This window comes from Hydra vulgaris, chromosome 10 (assembly GCF_038396675.1).
Source record: "Hydra vulgaris chromosome 10, alternate assembly HydraT2T_AEP".
Lineage (NCBI taxonomy): Eukaryota > Metazoa > Cnidaria > Hydrozoa > Anthoathecata > Hydridae > Hydra > Hydra vulgaris.
The window spans coordinates 46,236,643-46,256,613 of record NC_088929.1 but is presented as its reverse complement, the minus strand read 5'-3'; the positions used below and the strand labels follow the sequence as shown (position 1 = coordinate 46,256,613).

Here is a 19,971-nt window from a genome sequence, read left to right as displayed (position 1 = left end):
TGACATTTGAAATTTTTTTACTAGTAGAGTTCTAAAATAATCATATGATTTAAAAACTTTTTCTTATATAGTTACACAGTAGTTATACAAGGGTGATGGAATAGATAGAATAATTTTTAACAAAATGGTAAAACATATTAATCACAATACTTTTCATAATAAAGTTTTTTATTTAGACGGATAGATGAGAATGCTGTCATTTTGATGTATAATCATATAAAAGTATTTCCACGTGATGCAAATGTTACCTACTGTTAAGTTATTGTTTTTTATAACAATTACAAATGCACATCTTTGCTTTTAAACAATGAGTTTAAGGTATATCAATTAAAACGCCCTTGGTCAAACCAACCAAAAGAAATAAAAATTATGTATTGACATAATTCATTTTGTTAACAAAAAAGTGCCAGAACTTTAGGAAACACATGTAGTTTTGACTTACATTACACAAATTTAAAATAAAAATGTGCTTTAACTAAGCATCATTATTCGAAACTTTAATTGTAAAAATGCAACATTTAATATTCTTTTGCATATATAATTAAAAAACTTCAGTTTTTAAACTAAATTTTGGAAAAAACAAAACTTTATTATGTTTTTGTTAACTTACATTACATAAAAATTGCAAAAGTTCTTTCATTATTTTCTTGAAATATATACATTTTATAAAGTATAAAATCTGACCAAAATCTGAACATGTTAGCTCCATTTTCACGCTAAATTAATTCCGATTATGCAAATAAATTCATGATTAAAATAAGATTTTACAATGATACTATTTTGATCATGCAACAATGAGGAAAACTGTAACTTTCGGAAGCATAAAAATGACTTAAATTAATTTTAGTACTAAAGGTATATTTTAAATAAACCTTTATGCGTTTACACATAAAAAAAAAACAATGGAATGAGTTCTGACATCAAATAATAATAATAGTAATAATGACAATAATAACAAAAATAATAATAATATGGAAAAACATCTTTTTTAATTGCCAGTGTCTTATTGGGAAAGAAGGAATCTGTTTCTATGTCTACACTTAGCAACAATTTCACTCCTTTTATTCAATAAATTAGTATTTTTAAAATATAGAATTTCATATTTTTCGGTGAGACATAATTTGCAAGATCTGGATGTTGGATTATATGCTTTGCAAGATCTGGATTTTGGAATATATATACATGTATGTATATATATACATATATGTATATATATATATATATATATAGAGTCAAAGATAAATGAAACAATGTGTAAGCTGACCCTCATAATATTTTTTACAATCAGTCTTATTTACTTATTTTTTTAAAACAGTGCTGATGGAGTGTGAAAGCAATTTTTACTGTCTTTTTTTTTAGGATAATTTTTAGTTATTATTAGGAACAAAAAGTGTTAAAAATTAAGAAACAACACAAATAATAATTTAAAAATATAAGAAAAATAAAGTACTTCAAGCCTTGTTTTAGAGCAAACACTCTATTCATTTATTTTATATATATTCATATACTCATAACTTTTATTACAAATATTCATATACTCATAAATAAACCACAACCTAAATTTCATTGTTAGTTTTGGATTTAGATTACAGAAAGTAAACTATTTAAATTCCACAGTTCCTTCAAGTTTTTATTAAATAAAAAATAACGTTAAAAAGCAAATGATTTTATAACCTTTTGCTTTTTAATGTTCCTCTTTTTTTCAAGTTTTGGCAAACCCCACTCACAACCTTCCAAACCTTCTATGATACTAAAAACCTTTCCCAGATTTTTGAACCCTCTCCCTCTCTTTTTATCAGTTTTTGACAAACCCCACTCTCCACCTTCTTCTTTGTTTAAACTTTTGGCTAACCCGGCCCTATTTTAATATCTCTGCCTAGAACAAAATTGAAAATACACAAATACTATCAACTTTTTTATGGTTTAATTATACTTTTCTTCTTAAGAGTACTGCGTTGACATAAAAAATCATGACATAAATTGTTCTTTCAGATTTTAAAGAAACAAGCAAGGTTGCTTCTGAACTTTAATTATATTTGCTGAATTTTTCAGTAATGTTTACATCTTAACTAGAATAACAATTTTTCTAGCACAAATGAACAATTTTTATACTACATTGGATGTGTAAATACATTTAAATTCTGCTCATAGCATAGTTTGCTAGACATAGTGATACATAAAACAATCTTATTGCATATGCATAAGCAAGTGTATAGTATCATATTGAGTTCCTGGGAATATTTGATACTTATATAATACAACCATGAGAGTAAAATCTATAATCACCAAAAGCATGTAAGTGCACATTATTTTTCAAATATGTTAAAGGTTCATATCATGGTGTACAATGTATACTTTGTTTATCGATGAAAAGAAAACATATTCTTAAACTACTATTTATATTTGCTAATTCTATTAGTTTTTTTTATTAAAAATTTATAATTATCATAAAAAAATAATTTTTTCAAAATAAATTTCTTAATAACAAAAAAATTCATTACCTGGACAAGATATATTATTGTTACATGGTATAGACTCATTACTTGGACCCAAACAACCCCCACCTAAAGTATCACCTTCACAAATCCTACTGCGAGATTGAATTGGAAAATCTTGAGAAGTAAGCTGACACGATGCTGAACAAATACTCCAATTAGTCCAAGCACTGTAACTACCTTTATTTAAAAAAAAACTTTCATATACTTAATTTATACAGCTATTTTACTAAAATTAGATAAATTTCAGTATAACTATAAACTCTGAGCTAAAAAATAATTTTATAAAAAAATTAAATTAAATTTTTTTTTAAATTATTTTTTGTAATTTTAAATCAATTTTTTAAATCAATTTTTCAGACTTATCAATTCTTTATTATCAACCCATGAGTTGAACGACTCAGGATATCCATATCACTTTACTAATGATTTGTTTTTGAGTTTACGTATAACTTTTTCAATCCTAAATATGTTTTGATCAGTTTTTTGTAGTTCTTGTTCATAAAAAGTACCTTCACCATTATCGTCAGTTATTTTATACGTTAGTAGATCTGTGAACTGAATCTGTGACACTGTAAAAACTTCTTCAGTCCATCTCAGTGTGTATCCTTTTTTAAACGTTCTTTTCCTTTTAGCTATCCTAACTCTATCACCAATTAAAAACTTTGGTTTAACAGGCTCTGATCGTGCATTTCCATTTAGACTTAACCAAACAATATTTTCATTCTTTTTATCGCTAGCTTCAACTGGCGTCATTTTAATTGAGGAATGCTTAGTGTTGTTGTATTTATTTACCATTTCATCTAAAACGTCGATATATCTTCTAGTAGAATTAGCCGAAAAGTACTTAAACATTTTATCTTTCATTGGTTTATTCCAACATTCACCAACCCAACTTTTTTCTTCATTTTCAGTTGAATATATCTCAACACCCAGCGCTTTAACATGCTTATTATAAACTTCTAAGCCTTTATCTACCCATATTTTTTGACACTTTCTTTTTTGGAAGATTTTATTTAAAGCATTAGCAACATCAACTCCAGTTTTACTCTTCAATGGAACAATCCATCCATACTTCGAAAAAACATTAATCACCATTAATAAGTATTTTATATCATCATTGAATTTGGAAAAAGATTTCATGTCAATTTATCAGCAGCCCATATTTCATCAATTCTATTTACAATAACTTTTCTTTTTCTGAAATGATTTACAACTGGTCTATGAAGTTTGTTTGCAAGTTTGTCAGTCCATTTTAATTCTTTATCTTTGTCATTTTTACTGATCATTGGTGGTTTTTTTCAACACCTATTTCATATGGGTTCAAAGAACCTACTTCATATGGGTTCAAAGAACCTCATCTAAACTTTGCTTAAGATGATATAATAGGTTTTATAATACCTCGTTTAATTCTTTCACATATTGTAGGATTTTTTATAGCATCCATTTCTTCGATCATAATTTTATCAGCTAAATTTCTTCTTGCTGTATCATCGAAGTATTTATAAGTAAGATCGTGATGGTAAGCTGCATTGTCAACTCTATCTACAGGTTTACTCCATTCTTTATATGCCTCAGTAGAAGCTAATCGTTCATCTAAATTAGTAAATTAGACCTGCAAAGTTCATACCAGGTAAATGCATTTCACCTGGGAACTGTGAGTATCGTAGTTTTATTTTACTTGTTGCTGAATTAATTGAGCTTACTAAATCACCTCCTTCTTTTGCTGATACGAATTTATTTTTTATTTTTCCACAAACAGCACCATTTCCACATTGCATATTTTTATAGTTTTTACTAACAATATTTTGTAAGTTTAGTGTAGCTATTTTGTTTCTACATTTGAGACAGTACATTTTTATATATATAGAAAATAAAATAATTAAATATATGTTTTTTATAGAAAAAATCTTAAACATATAAAAATGGATATTATAGATTTGTCATGGAATGCGAATAACAATAAGAGAAATAATAATAAGTTGTTTCCTAAGAGTATAAGAGGAACTATCGTTGGAAAAGTCAGGTTGTGGAAAAACTACTTTATTATTAAATTTTTTTTTTAAAACCTAGTTGGTTAGACTATAATAATTTACAAGTTTTTGGAATATCTCTTTTTTAAACAAAATACAAAATATTAAAACAGTCTTTCGAAAAAAAATTACCAAAAGAAATTATTCTTGATCTATTTAAGTTACAAGACAAAATAGAAAAACTAAATGCAAACCCTGAGCTTATAATTAAAGACATTTCAAAAAATTTAAATGAGAAAATGGATATGGAGTGCAAGTTTTTTGAAACAGCAGAAGATGTACCTGATCCTAAAAATCTTAATATTCATAAGAATAATTTGATGATTTACGTTTAACAAAGCAAAATAAGTGTGAAAAATATTATATAAGAGGAAGACATAGTAATGTAGATTGTTTCTTGCACAAAAATATTTTATGTTACCTAGGCAAAATCTTGCACAAAATTATTTTATGTTACCTAGGCAAACTATACGAGAAAATACAAATTTTATTTGTTGATTTCCACAAGATACGAAGAAATTAAATCACATTTATAATGATCATGTTTCAAGTGATATGTCAAAAGATGAGTTTAAAAGTTTTTGTAAGAAAGCTTGGTCAGAGCCTCATGGATTTGTTATTATAGATCTATCATCTAAATGAGATTATGGAAAATATAGAAGTGGATTAAATTGTTTTTATATACCAACTTGTTAATTAAAAAAATATAAAAAACAAAATATTATCTTATATATAAAAAAACAAAAATGGCATATGATTTATCAGTGAGCGGAAATAGCAATATATTAAAAACTAAGTTTGCCCCTATTATTACACTTAGAGAAGACAGAGAATATGAAATGGCTCTAGTTAGTTTAGAAACATATTGCAGTTTTCCTAATATTAACTCTTCAAACAACAATTTTAGATATAGCGCAAACAATGGATTAACTTGGAAGGATATAAACATTCCAAATGGATGTTATGAAATTAATGATATGAATAAATATATCCAATTGATTATGACAGGAAACGGTGATGCAAGTTCAGGAGTTGCAAAAAATACAATTGAAGATAATAATAATACATTAAGATCAGCTTTAACTATTGCAGCTGGTTATAAAGTTGACTTTACAACTTTAAATTCAATTAGTACTGTTTTTGGTTTTGACAGTGGAATATATTCAGCAGGCTACAATATATCAACTAATATAGTAAACATATTAAATGTTAATAGTATACAAGTAACAAGTGATATAATAGGATCATTGTATATAAATGGAGAAACTGATAACGTTATATATTCATTTTTTCCAACTGTAGGTCCTGGTTATAAAATTGCTCTAGAGCCATATAACTTAATTTTCAGATCTTAATGGTGAGCATGTATTAGCTGTAACAGATTATCAATTGAATAGAATTAAAAGAGCATATGAAACAGGTAAAGGCTTAATAATTACTCTAAGTATAGCACAACTAGCTCACAATTCTCAAATAGAGGGAGGACTTATTGGAGCACTATTACCTTTCCTATTAATATAATTTATTAACAAAAAAAATAAAACATAAAATACAACATAAATTGTTATGTTGTATTTTTTTATCTTTTTTTTATAAAAAGTAAAATATCATTTCTAAAAATTGAAGATCCTGAAAAAAGAGACAAAATTGTTAAAGATTTCTTAGATGCTAAAAAAAGAATACAGAATAATAGTTTATATGAAAAGATGGGTGAAACTAATTTACAGTTAGACTTAGAAAAATTGTACAAGCCATTAACTGATAGTCAAGATGGAATAAAAGAAAACATAAATAAATTGCAAGACCAAGCTAATAAACTTGCACTCACTTTTTCAAATTCTTATCCTGAAGCAAATAGAGAGATAATGATAACTGATTCTAAAGAACTATTGCCTTCTCATGAAGAATATAAAGGCACGAGGCTAGGAAAAATTGCAGCAAATCATCTAAAAATGCATGCTAATAGTGAAAAATCTGTAGATAATACATTTGGAATATATAATAAAGATGGTATATTCTATATTGGAAAAAAACCAATACATATTATTGATGATGATATAATTATTGATGATGAAACATATTATGGCACTCCTGGTCTTTGGGAGTTAATAATAAAGTTTATTCCTGAAAAGAACTTATATACTTAAGATGATCTTAAAAAATATAGAGATATATTAATACAAACAGATGCAATTCTTTTTGATGCAAACCCATTCAAACCAAAGGCATCTCGTAGTGTAAAATACAAATTTGGAAAGATATAAAAGAAAATAGGAAGCGTGAATCAAGAGGAACAGGAATAGGAATAAAAGTAGGAACAAAAATACAAACTATAATTCTTCCTAGCAACCCTAATGTATTAATTGATATGCTTGAATTATGTATAGCTGTATGGAAAGCAGGTAACACTGGAGCAAGAAATGAAGCTGTTGCAATTTGTGATGAATTATTACGACAAGATATAATAAATAGTTCACAGTATAAAGCAATACAAAATAATTTATAATTACATATAAAAAAAAAATAGTACATAAAAAAGACTAATTGTTCAATTTTATCAATAGTTGTTTTTTCAGGTGCGAGAGGATAATCATTATGTTCATCATGCAGATGTTCAGGATAATCTAAATCTACTTCTAGTATACATTGAATTGATTTCCAGTTTTCTATTTCATTTTCACCCATCCATTTAAAACCATGTGTTGGAATTGGTTTACTCTTTGCCCATCCATATAAATTATTAGCATCTAGATACTGTATATAGGTTGATGGTTTGCTAAAGTTATATAAAGAAACATGCTATTGAAATGCTGCAGTTGAAAAAGGGAAACAAATAATTGATAAACGATCTTTAAAAATAGTTTCACAACATGTTATTAATAAAAAAATTGATGAAACTATTTCAAATTTGGTTGGATCTAATGATCTGATTAATAATGGATCTGAAAGATCTAAAAAAATAATGCAGATGATATATCAACAAAAATAAATAAAATGATGATGGGTTCTGCAATAAGATCATCAAAAAAAGTTTCAAATAAAAATGCTATAAGAATAGAAGATCTAGTTAAAAAAGGAAACAGCCTTCGACTTGCTTAGATTTCACTTGTTACGCGTAGACTTGCTTAGTAGACTTGCAAAATTTTTTATATAGTTTTTTAAGAATTGTCTATCAAAAAAAAAATTTTTATATTGTAAAAAAAAAAAAAACGACAACTTCCAAAGTATTAAATTTTACAGAAATGCCAATTGTAGATAATGGAATTGAAAGATTTGAATTCCATGTATATGAGCCAGTAGTTCGTACAAATCTAAATAGTGCTGGAGAAATAAGAATCAATATTGAGCAACATGATTTGTTCACACTTCCATCTGAAGCTTATCTCTTATTTGAAGGGCAACTTGTTAAATTTGCTGATGGAACAGCTTATGCTAATACAGATGCAATGACGCTTACAAATAATGGTATTATGCATTTATTCAGTCAAATATCATACCAATTATCAAACCAAGATATAGAAACTATTTATCACCCAGGTCAAGCAACTACAATGTTAAGAATGCTTAAATACCCAAATGATTTTCAATTAGTGCAAGGATTAAATCAATTGTGGTATAAAGATACTGCAACAACAGTAGTACTTGCTGATAACTCAGGGTTTGCATTAAGACAAGGATACATAATTCAGAAACCAACAACAAAAGGAACATTTTGATTTTGCATACTTTTAACACACATTTTTGGATTCTGTGATGATTATGACAAAGTAATTTATGGGTTTAAACATACAATAACTCTTGTAAGAAAAAGTGATGACGCAATTTTTAAGCTTGCTGCTGCAGCTTTAGGAAAAGTTAATCTTAATAAAATATCATTGTTTATACCACATGTGATCCCATCAGATGTAGAAAGGATTACTCTTTATAAATCTATCGAATCAAAAGTGACACTTCCAGTAAGTTTTAAAGCGCGTCAGTGTGATACTATATCTGTTGCACAATCTAATACATTTTCTTAGAGATTGAGCGTAAAGACATCTCCTGAAAAACCAAGATACATTATTGTTGCATTTCAAACAAGTAAGGATGGAGACCAAAATGCTAATGCTTCAATATTTGATCATTGCGACTTGAAAAATATGTACATTATGTTTAATCAAGAAAGATATCCTGCTGTTGATTATAATTTGTCATTCCCAAATCAGCAATTTCCAAGAGCTTATAGAGATGCAGCTGTGTTTAATGAAAAATTTTATGGAATGAACGAATTGATCACACACAGCAATATAACTCCTTCTGACCTTCTGAAGCTATTGTAGTTTTAATATCTGATAGAATGACAGAATTTCGATCAGACGGGAATAAAATGAATGTTGTTTATTAAATTTTTTGAAAATTATTTCAAATTTTTTTTCTTTATATATTAAAAAGAATGAAATACACAAAGAAAAGTTTAAAAAATCTTTTAAAAGAAAATAACATTTCAAAAACATCTGACAATATCGCTACATTGCTAATGATTGCTATAGATAATGGGTTGTTAGATAAAGAATCAATTATGGATGAAGTGAAAGAAGTAAATGATAAAAGACCAGTTGGCAGACCTAGAATACATCCAATGAAAGAAGCAAATGATAAAAAAAACAATCTGAAAATTCTGACAGAGAGTTAGAGGGTGGAGACATATAGAATGTTTATAATAAATATATGCTTAAAAAATATTTACATGTGCTTTGTAAATATTTTTAATAAATAAAATCTTGTTATATAAAAATGGAATATATACTTGATGAACCTATTCCAGATATGACATCTGAAATTTTAACTCCTGCACCTTTTGTATTTAGAACATTGACAATTACTCAAGAGCAGGAGATTTAAAAAAAAAAAATTAATTATTATTGTAGAATACGAGGATTTGGATATATTTAAAAATTAGGATAAAGATCTAACAATAAAAAACATGACAAGATATTTAAAAAAAAAAATTTATTTAAAGAAAATGAAAATTAATTAAAATATCTTGCAATATAAAAATGGAAAACAAAAATGTCACAGAATTAAAACAAATCACAAAAGAGCGAAAAATTAAATATTATTATAGAATGAGAAAAAGTGAATTATTATAAGCGTTAGCGCACACAACTGTTGAGCGCACACAAATGCAATCTACATCAGTTGAACATAGAAATATATTAGATGATCCTTTTCCAGATATATCATTTTCAACAGTTTTAACTCCTACACCTTTTATTGCAACTAATACATCAATATCTAAAAAAGAATCGAATAATTCTTTTGCAAATTGGATTATGTCTTATGTTCCTAATACAATTAAAAAAATAGCTAATGAAAAGATTGAAGCATTAAAATCTTAAGTTGTATAATTGTATAATAAGTTTTACAAAAACCCAATAGAATTTAAATTAAGGAAATCATCTGTTAAAAATGTTACAAAACAATTTACAGCTAAAGGTATAGAAAGTTACGATGCTTTATCCTTCATAAATGCTACTAAGAATAGCGCTATTAAAGTACTAAAAGAAAAGAAAAATTTAAAAGTTTATTTAGTTTTCTATTGTGGAATGGAGCTACTGATATTAAAACATATAACCACATCTGTTCCTTTTAGAATGAATAATCAAGTTGTATTAGAAACAACAGATTTAGATTAGTATTATGAAATATCAAAGCAGAAAATTTTAGAATCATTATCATTATATCAACAAGCAGGATCAGGTTGGAGATTTGTTTCTGTTAAAAGATGGATATAAATATTATTGAGTATAATCCTATTAGGGCTAAATCATACTTTCCACTTGATAAAAATTTAGCAAACAAAAATGCGATAACTAATATAAAGAATGAAGGTAATTAATGTTTTAAGTGGCGTGTCACAAGAGCATTAAATCCTAAAGATAAAAATTCTGAAAGAGTAGATAAAGAGCTTAAAAATCAAGCTGAAAAAATAAACTGGGATAAAATAGAATTTCCAGTATCATTAAATCAAATTACACAATTTGAGAAGAACAACACAGATATCAGTGTCAATGTATATGGTTATGAAAACTCGGAAGTTCATATTTTGCATGTATCAAAGAATAATGATCGCAAACATTTAATAGATTTACTATTAATCTCAAATGGTGAAACTAATCATTACTGTTTAATGAAAAATTTAAGCAGATTTCTTTTATCACAAACATCTAATAAACATTGCAAAAAACACTATTGTAGAAATTGTTTATTAGGGTTTAATTCTGAAGAATCTTTATCTAATCATAAACCGTATTGTGAAACAAATGATTCAGAACGTATCGAACTTCCACCACCAAAATCAACAATGCAATTTACTAATCGCAATAAATCAATGAGAGTTCAGTTTGTAGTATATGCTGACTTTTATCAAAAGTTTTATCAAACCAATTGAGACTTGTAAATCAAATCCGAATGAATCTTATACTAAACAATATCAAAAACATATTCCAAGTTTATTCTGTTATTATATTAAACGTTACGACAAAAGTATTTATCAAAGTAGTCCAGTCACATTTACTTCAACTAATGAAACAGATAATGTTGCACAAATTTTTGTTGATAGTTTACAAGAAGATATAAAAATTTATAATAAGATTAAATTTCCAAAAAGGATGATTTACTGATGAAAACAAGCATGATTTTAATGCAGCAATATCATGTCACATTTGTGGAGAAAAACTTGAAAATGATAAAGTACGTGACCACTGTCATATTACTGGAAAATATAGAGGTGCTGCACGTAAAAATTGTAATTTAAATTATAAAATTCCAAAATTCTTTCCCGTACTATTTCACAATTTATCTGGTTATGATTCTCACTTATTTATAAAGAAATTATCAGGAGAAAAGTTGAGTTGTATACCAAACAATGAAGAAAAGTATATTAGCTTTTCTAGAGAAATTAAAGTTGGCGAGTTTATTAATAAAGAGGGTAAGAAAGTTGAAGTTAAACGTGAACTTCGTTTCTTAGATAGTTATAGATTTATGCTTGATAGTTTAGATGGATTATCAAAATATTTAAAAAAAGATAAATGCAAAAATATAGGAAAATTATATTCAGGTAAAAAATTAGATTTGGTACTAAGAAAAAGTATATACCCATATGATTGGGTTGATTCTATTAATAGATTTAATGAGGCGCAATTACCACCAAAAGAATCATTCTTTTCAAGATTAAACAGTGAAGGAATAAATTATGATTACTCACATGCACAAATTGTATGGAAAGAGTTTAATTGCAAAACATTTAGAGATTATCATGATTTGTACAATGTTTCCGATATATTGTTACTCGCTAATGTATTTGAAAATTTTAGAGATGTTTGTATGAATCATTATAATTTAGATCCTGCTTGGTACTACACAGCACCAGGATTAGCTTGGGATGCAGCATTAAAGATAACCAAAATAGAATTAGAATTACTAAGTAATTACGATATGATACTAATGATAAAGAAAGGTATAAGAGGTGGAATTAGTATGATATCAAATAGATTAGGAACTTCTAATAATAAGTACATGGGTGATGCGTATAATCAAAGCAAACCATCAACCTATATACAGTATCTAGATGCTAATAATTTATATGGATGGGCAATGAGTAAACCAATTCCAACACATGGTTTTAAATGGATGGGTGAAAATGAAATAGAAAACTGGAAATCAATTCAATGTATACTAGAAGTAGATTTAAATTATCCTGAACATCTGCATGATGAACATAATGATTATCCTCTCGCACCTGAAAAAACAACTATTGATAAAATTGAAAAATTAGTACCTAACTTGAATAATAAAAAAAACTATGTCATTCATTATGAAAATCTAAAACTAAATGAAAGATTAGGATTAAAGATTACTAAAATTCATGGAGGAATAAAATTTGAAGAATCAGCATGGTTAAGTAAATACATTTAAAAAAATACAAAACTTAGGGCTAAAGCAACTAATGATTTTGAAAAAGACTTTTTTAAACTCATGAACAATTCAGTATTTGGAAAAACAATGGAGAATATTGAAAATAGAGTTGATATTAGATTAGTAACAGACAGAAATGAAGCTATTAAATTAGCATCAAAACCTAACTTTGAAAGTAAAACAATATTTGATGAAAACTTAATAGCGATACATATGAAAAGAATAAAATTAAAATATGCAAAACCAATTTACTTAGGAATGTGTATATTAGATTTAAGCAAAACACTAATGTACGAATTTCATTATGATTTCATAAAGAATAAATATGATGATAGAGCAAAACTATTATTCACCGATACAGATTCTTTACCATATGAAATTAAAACAGAATACATTTATGCAGATATTTCTAAAGATATTAAAAGCAAATTTGATACAAGTGAATTTGATAAGAATCATCCTGCAATTAATAAGGTAGGTTTTAAAGTTGGAGCTAATAATAAAGTATTAGGAATGTTTAAAGATAAGGCAAAAGGTGCACAAATTGAAGAATTTGTAGGACTAAGATCAAAGTTGTATTCTTACAAAGTACACGGAGAAGAGAAGAAATAATGTAAAGGAGTAAGGAAAAGTTGTAAAAAAATATATAACACACGAAGATTATAAAGATTGCTTATTAAATAAAAGAGAGCATATTAGGAGAATGAATGTCATAAGATCCCATTTACATGAAATTTACATAGAAGAGATCAATAAAGTAGCATTAAGCGCAGAAGATGATAAAAGAGTTATTTTAGAAGATGGTATACACACATTAGCGTATGGACACTACAAACTAAAAGAAAATAATTTATAGGTCAACAAGGTCAGAGAGCCCAGAGCCCAAAGAGGTGAAATTGTTTTTCACCTCTTTGGAAAAAATTAATAACAATTATCATAAACTGATCAATGTTGAAGGAATAATTTTACCAAATAAACCACTAACAAATTTTCAATTGATCAAAGCAGCAAAAAAACGTAAAACAAAAAAAAAAAGTAAAATATTTTAAAGGTGTATTTGTAAGAGATGAATTACCTAAAAGTACGCAAAAAAAAGAATGTGGAATATTAAATACAGGAGATTCAAGTACAGATTGGTTTCACTGGATTCGTTGGTACAAAGACAGAGATAAAAAACTAAGTTTCGACTCTTATGGACTACCACCACCAGTTGAAGTTGTTATTTATTTAAAAAGTCCTGTTTATTATAATAGTGATAGAGTTCAATTTAAAAATACCTCATTCTATGGACACTTGTGTTTATGTTTCAAAAAAACTAGATGAAGGACATGATTTTCAGAATATTATTAATAATTTTGGGTAATTTTTTAAAAAATATAGTTAAAAATTTTATCTTTATATATAAAATGCCAGTTGATAAATTCGGATGCGATACTACTTCAGCTGTAGCTGTAGATGGTTTAACATCTCAAGCTACTAACTTATTTTTAGGAGAGATGGATACAATAATGCATCTAGTAATATTAATATGAATTCTAATAAATTAATAAATGTAGCAGAACCTACTAGCTCACATAATGCTGCTACAAAAAATTATGTTGATAATAAAACACTTAATCTTAATGAATTAGGGATAACACCAAATTCAAGTTTAACATGCCTTGGATTAAAACAACAGACTATTCCACCAAATACAGGTGTTGATGCAACAACAGCTTTTGTACAATCTTCTGGTCCTGGTATTCTCAGAAAACTATGGTTAGCATTAGAAGGATTAGATCCTAATCATAATGTGCCAGATAATGTATTTTTTAGAATATACGCAGATCATTCAATTTGCATAGGAGATTATTCTACTTCTACAGGTAGTGTTGGAGATAATAATATTCCTTTAGCATGTGATTTTTTATTTACACCACTTGATCCACTTGGCCACTCATTTTATGCAAACTCTTTACAAGGTTGTAATGTGCATACAGCTAATGCATTAGGAGGATACTTTACACTAGATTTACCATTTACTACTAGTCTAGTAATTCAATTATACAATAAAACTAGTCAAAACATTACATATTGGATACAACCCTTTATTACAAGAACTACATCAATACCTCAATCATTGTCATTATTATAATAGGACAATGTAATAGGACATGCTTCATTTTATGCTTAGATTTCAGTTATGAAATCAATGAGCTACAGCTTAACTTAAAAAATTGATTTAAAATTACAAAAAATAATTTTATAAAAAAATTAAATTAAATTTTTTTATAAAATTATTTTTTAGCTCAGAGTTTATACTTATGATTTAACCATAATACATTAATATATTATGGTTGTTATACTACCATTGTTTTATCTTTATACTATTTTATTTTAGCTAAGAAATTATGGTTAGCATAATGGTTGAAATATGATATGAGAATATCTTTAGCATAATGCTTGAAATATGATATGAGAATATGGTTAGCATAATAGTTGAAATATGATATGAAATATGAAATATGAATGACAATATGGGTAATGATATATTAAAAACAAAATGAGCTAGAATGCCCTTTTTATACTATTACTATTTTCAAATAAAACTTATAAATAAGAAAATTATAAATAAGGAAATACTTTTAATAATGTAATTATGCAAACACTGAAAAATTACAAACTGAAGGAAAATGAAAAAAATAACTCATACTGAAACCTTTTAGACCCTGTGTAACTAATTTTATATTAAATATTACTAATAAATTATAATAAATTAAATAATGAAAACTGAAGTCTAGCAGTGCCCTAAGCCTATACCTATACTCTTATACCTATACCTATACTCCTATACCTAAGCCTATACCTACACTCAAATTACTTAATAGTATGGTTAAAGAAACATGCTCTGTTAAAATAAGAGATACAGTGGCTTTATTCAAATCAACTGAAGTTAAAAATCTAGTTAATTGCAATACCCGAACTGCAATCTTTTAATTGGTGCATAATTAAATGATTTAGGGAAAACTCTAAAAAATTCACCATTTATTAACGACAAACCTTAGTCAACACCTATATTCAAAGTTTACTAAACTAAAAGTTTACTAAATAAGCAACTTAGCAAATATAAATAAGCAACAAATAAATTTTGAAATTGGTTCATATAGCAAAAGAAAAAGAAAGTAGGAAAAATAAATAAGATGTAATAAATTCATTAGATGAAAAATCTAATAATTTTTCAACGTTTAGAAAGATAAAAATGTCTAAGATTTCTTAAAATTTCTATTAAAAATAGCAGATTCACCCAAAAAAAAAATGTAAAACCTGAAGAATTTGGTCATTCTCAGATTCTATAAAAATCTGCTTGGCTTGAAATCTCTGCATCACTTTGTATATGCTTCAACCATCTAATGAATGCAAACAACTATCTGATCAATGAATATTAAATAGCTAAACAATTATACCAAAAATAACCAACTCAACCTCAAACTTATGTTGCTAAACCTCAAACCTCAACCTTATGTTGTTAAACAACAGTTTCAATTACTCCTAGCACTATACTTACATTTAATTAATAAAACTATTATATATAAAATTTGATAGATATAATATATAATAATTATATATTTTATATAATAATATGATTTTAAAATCTTTGAACAATTTTTTTTTTCAATTAATTCACCTTTTTAATTAATTAACCAAAACACAACTAAAAAAAAACAAACATACTACCAATGCTATTTTTAAACATCAGAATATAAACAAATTTATAAATAAATATAACAAAAATACACATCTTAAAAAGTAATTATATAAATTTAACTATAATAATATTAACAAAAAAGTATACCTAAACAAGGTACATTTTGATTGCAAAATTGTTGATCAGTTATATTGCTGCCATTACAAGGTGCATCCATAATATTCCAAGTAGAATAACCAACACAAGACCTGTTCCTGTACTGGTAAGGTCCATCACTAATAGTCTTACAAGTACTAGTGCATGCACTCCATTGACTCCAATCAGTCAATTTACCTTTTTAAAAAAAATTGTCATGAAAAAAACATAATGCAATTTAATAAATTATCTTTATATCCTAACATAGTATAAACATTCTTAATTTATTATAACTTTTTATAATTTATTATGGCTAATAATACTGCCATATAATGGTAACTATACGTGTTTATTACTACAAAAGATTTCATCACAATCATTATAAGTGGTAGAAATGCATAGGCAAAGTGCTTGATATAAACCTACAACAATCTTACCAAATTTAAATTCAATCAGTCTTGTACGCTTTGGTATGGTAGTTAATATATATATTTTGATTAGATTTAGTACAATACTTGTTTATTTGGTTTTAAATTCTTTCCAAAAAGCACTTGATAGTTTTAAAAATTATCTTTTTAAAAATGATCTTATCCATAATTTTTAATAAACGCATATATTTTATTTATATCAATATAAAACTATAAATTAATTTTATTATAATAATATTAATTTACATTTCTAATCAAGGCCTGAGCAAGTCTTTGTTGGGTGAATGAGGTGTGTGTGAGAGAGGGTGGGTGGGGGTGTAACAACTAGCTTTAAAAAATAAATCAAATTATATGTTTATATCTATTTATACCATATTTTAAACAAATTTCATCCTTACATTTGTTAAAAAAATCATAAATTTATATATTTTGTTTAGGTTTTGTATGGTAATTGATAAATATATTTAATTTAATATTATTATAATAATATTAATATATAATTCTAATATTTTAAAATTAAATTATAGTTCTAATCAAGGTCGGTAAGATTTGTTGTTGAATAATGGTGGGTGGGGGAGGGGGGATTTCTGCCCTAATAGCTTTTCTGACAAAAAATAAAATAAGATAAAAAAGGTCTCAAATTCTTAAATTTGCTGACTAGAGATAAATAGTCTAAACCCCATTATGCTGACTGTATCTAAAAAAATAGGTTCTAATTTGCTAAATGAAGGTACAAAAGGTCCCATTTTGTTGACTTATGGAGCAAATATTCATTGATATGAGGGGGGGGGGGGTCACATTCCTACACCTCTCCTTTGCAATGACTTTAGCTCTAATTTAAGAAACTGTATTAAAATGATCTTGCTTTTATTTTTGGATTAAATAACTAACCAATATAACCTTGAATAATTTTTGTTGAATAACATTGTTAAAGATTAAATACAAAAAAAGAAAAACCTAAATTTTTTAAAATATCCATTAACCCCTTAAGGATCAATATTTTTTTAAATAAATGCGCCAAAAAAATAATTTTTTTTTAATGCTTAGAACTTAGATATTGACATATTAAGAATAAAAAAAAAATCTGTTATAAATCTAAATATTAATAATTTGATTGATTCTTAGTTGATTTAATGTAATAATATTGTTATAAGATTATTTTCATGAATTATTTCGGGCTAATACATAATAAAACGTAAAATATGTAACCGCCCGAGTTATCTCGGGTTCAGTCTTTTTGGACCATATAGCATGATCCGAGATATCTCGGGCCTGGTCCTTAAGGGGTTAAAATGCCTGTCTATCTAAATAAAGGTAGGCATTGTAAAGAACAACTATATTATTAAATATAATATTATAAACACTTTAGAATACTTTGAAGTATTTTGCTCACTGCTAACTTAACATTTATTTAATACATTTTGGTAATATCAGGAGCAACAAGTAGCATCATATCTAACATTGGGTTGCTCCATTCTTCTCATTATAAATAGTTCCACCGCCATTGCCACTGGTAGAGATAAATGGCTCCTTAATACTAAATAAATAAATTTTGTTATAAACAAGTGCAAGGAGAGGTAGTAGTGCAAAAACTCAATGATTTACACAAATCTTCAGCTCAAACAGCTACACTTTTAACATAATAACAATTGTAAGTTGTTACAGCAATTTTTATTTTTTAAGAGTTATAATTCTTGCTACCACTTTTAGATAATATTTGCTGTTGTTAGAAAAATTAATTGTAAGTAAGTTAAGTTTTATGAGCTACTTGAAAGGAAAATCCCAAGAAATTTTTGTTAATAGATTCTTTATCATAAATAGCGAAACTAAAGGAAAATTATTTTAAAACCAGCAAGTTTCTTAAGAGTTTTATTCCATTATTAAGTTACCATTTCTATTGTTTTTTTTCCAAATAATATTTGAAAGTTATTAATTTGTAATTATTTCTAAAATTATGATAAAACTTTCTATATAATTTGGCAAATTTTAGCTGGAAAAATGGAATTTTTGTTAACATTAAATTGGGATTTTCAATTTTATAAATTTGTTAAAATTGAAAATTCCAATTTAACAATAATGAAAATCTCATTTTTCTAGCTAAAACTCGTCAAATTATATAAAAAGCTTTATCATAATTTTAAAAATTATTGCAAATTAATAACTTTTAAATATTATTTGGAAAAAAAAAACACACACAAAAATGGCAACTTATTAATTATTAAAAGATGAGAAACAAAATTTAGTAAATGGTTTTTTGGAAAATCTTCAACAGAGTATTCAAAAGACACCAAAAATTTCAAAAGATGATTTTTTAAAAACATCTTTTCAAAAAAAAGCATAAGTAAATAATTATAAAGAATTCTTTTTATAATAGTGTCAACATATTCCACTATTGCAAGCCTTCCCTGGAGATGCGTGCGATTTTTTGTCTTGTTTGCCCATTAGAGTGGTTCTAATAACAACTTTTTTTGAAAATGTCTGTTCGGACCTCCTAAATGTGTTCTATGTAATAGATTAAATTATCATATGGGTCTCAAAACAAGTGAAATTTTATAAAAATTTCAAAAATAATAAAAAAAAAATTATGGAAACAAATTAAAAAAGTTTATTTGAAAAAACTATGAAAATATGTACTTGAAAATATATGCTTTTTTATTTTTTGTTAAAAAAATGATAGATTTTGAGCCGTAAAATTTAAGCTAACAATCTTTATATCAAATAATTATTATTTTTGAAATTTTTATAAATTTTGCTTGTTTTGAGACCCAACATGATATACTTTTAAAGAACTTTTTATTTCAAAATATTAGGGACCCGCCTGATGTTAAAGGGTCTTGTGTGACCCCTAAAAATTTTTTTATTCAAAAATTTTTTTAATGTAGTATTAATATATTACATAGAACACATTTAGGGAGTCCCAACAGGCATTTTTAAAAAATTGTTTTTAGAACCACCCTAATGCTCGCTAATGGTATTTTATTTTAGACAACTTAGTCACGGCCATTTGTACATTTTTATGATATTAGAAATTGCAGAAAAAACTTAGTTTCAAAAACAAAGAAAGCAAAACTAACAAAACAGGAAATTAAAATATATTTATATAGAAAAATATTAAAAAATAAAAATGATTGGAATAACTTCTGTACTGTTTATATTGTTGTTTCTTTAGGGTGGTTGTTATTTTCAGCAACAAAATTAGAGGCAAGGCAAAAAAAAAAAAAAATAGCTTTTAGTCAACA

General features: G+C 26.2%; 1 protein-coding gene across 5 annotated transcripts in view; it reads right to left on the bottom strand.

Annotated features, from left to right (window-relative positions):
* The window catches only part of LOC101235964 (SCO-spondin), a 204,726-nt gene that overhangs the window by 57,507 nt on the left and 127,248 nt on the right, over nucleotides 1–19,971 (bottom strand). For 4 of the 5 annotated variants that reach the window (XM_065808144.1, XM_065808145.1, XM_065808147.1 and 1 more), the window contains exons 11-12: nucleotides 16,317–16,502; nucleotides 2,502–2,675 (exon numbers count right to left, since the gene is read on the bottom strand). In XM_065808144.1, the coding sequence (XP_065664216.1) occupies nucleotides 2,502–2,675; nucleotides 16,317–16,502 (360 nt within the window). The remainder of the gene's footprint in view (nucleotides 1–2,501; nucleotides 2,676–16,316; nucleotides 16,503–19,971) is intronic. The other variant, XM_065808148.1, reaches the window with a different exon arrangement.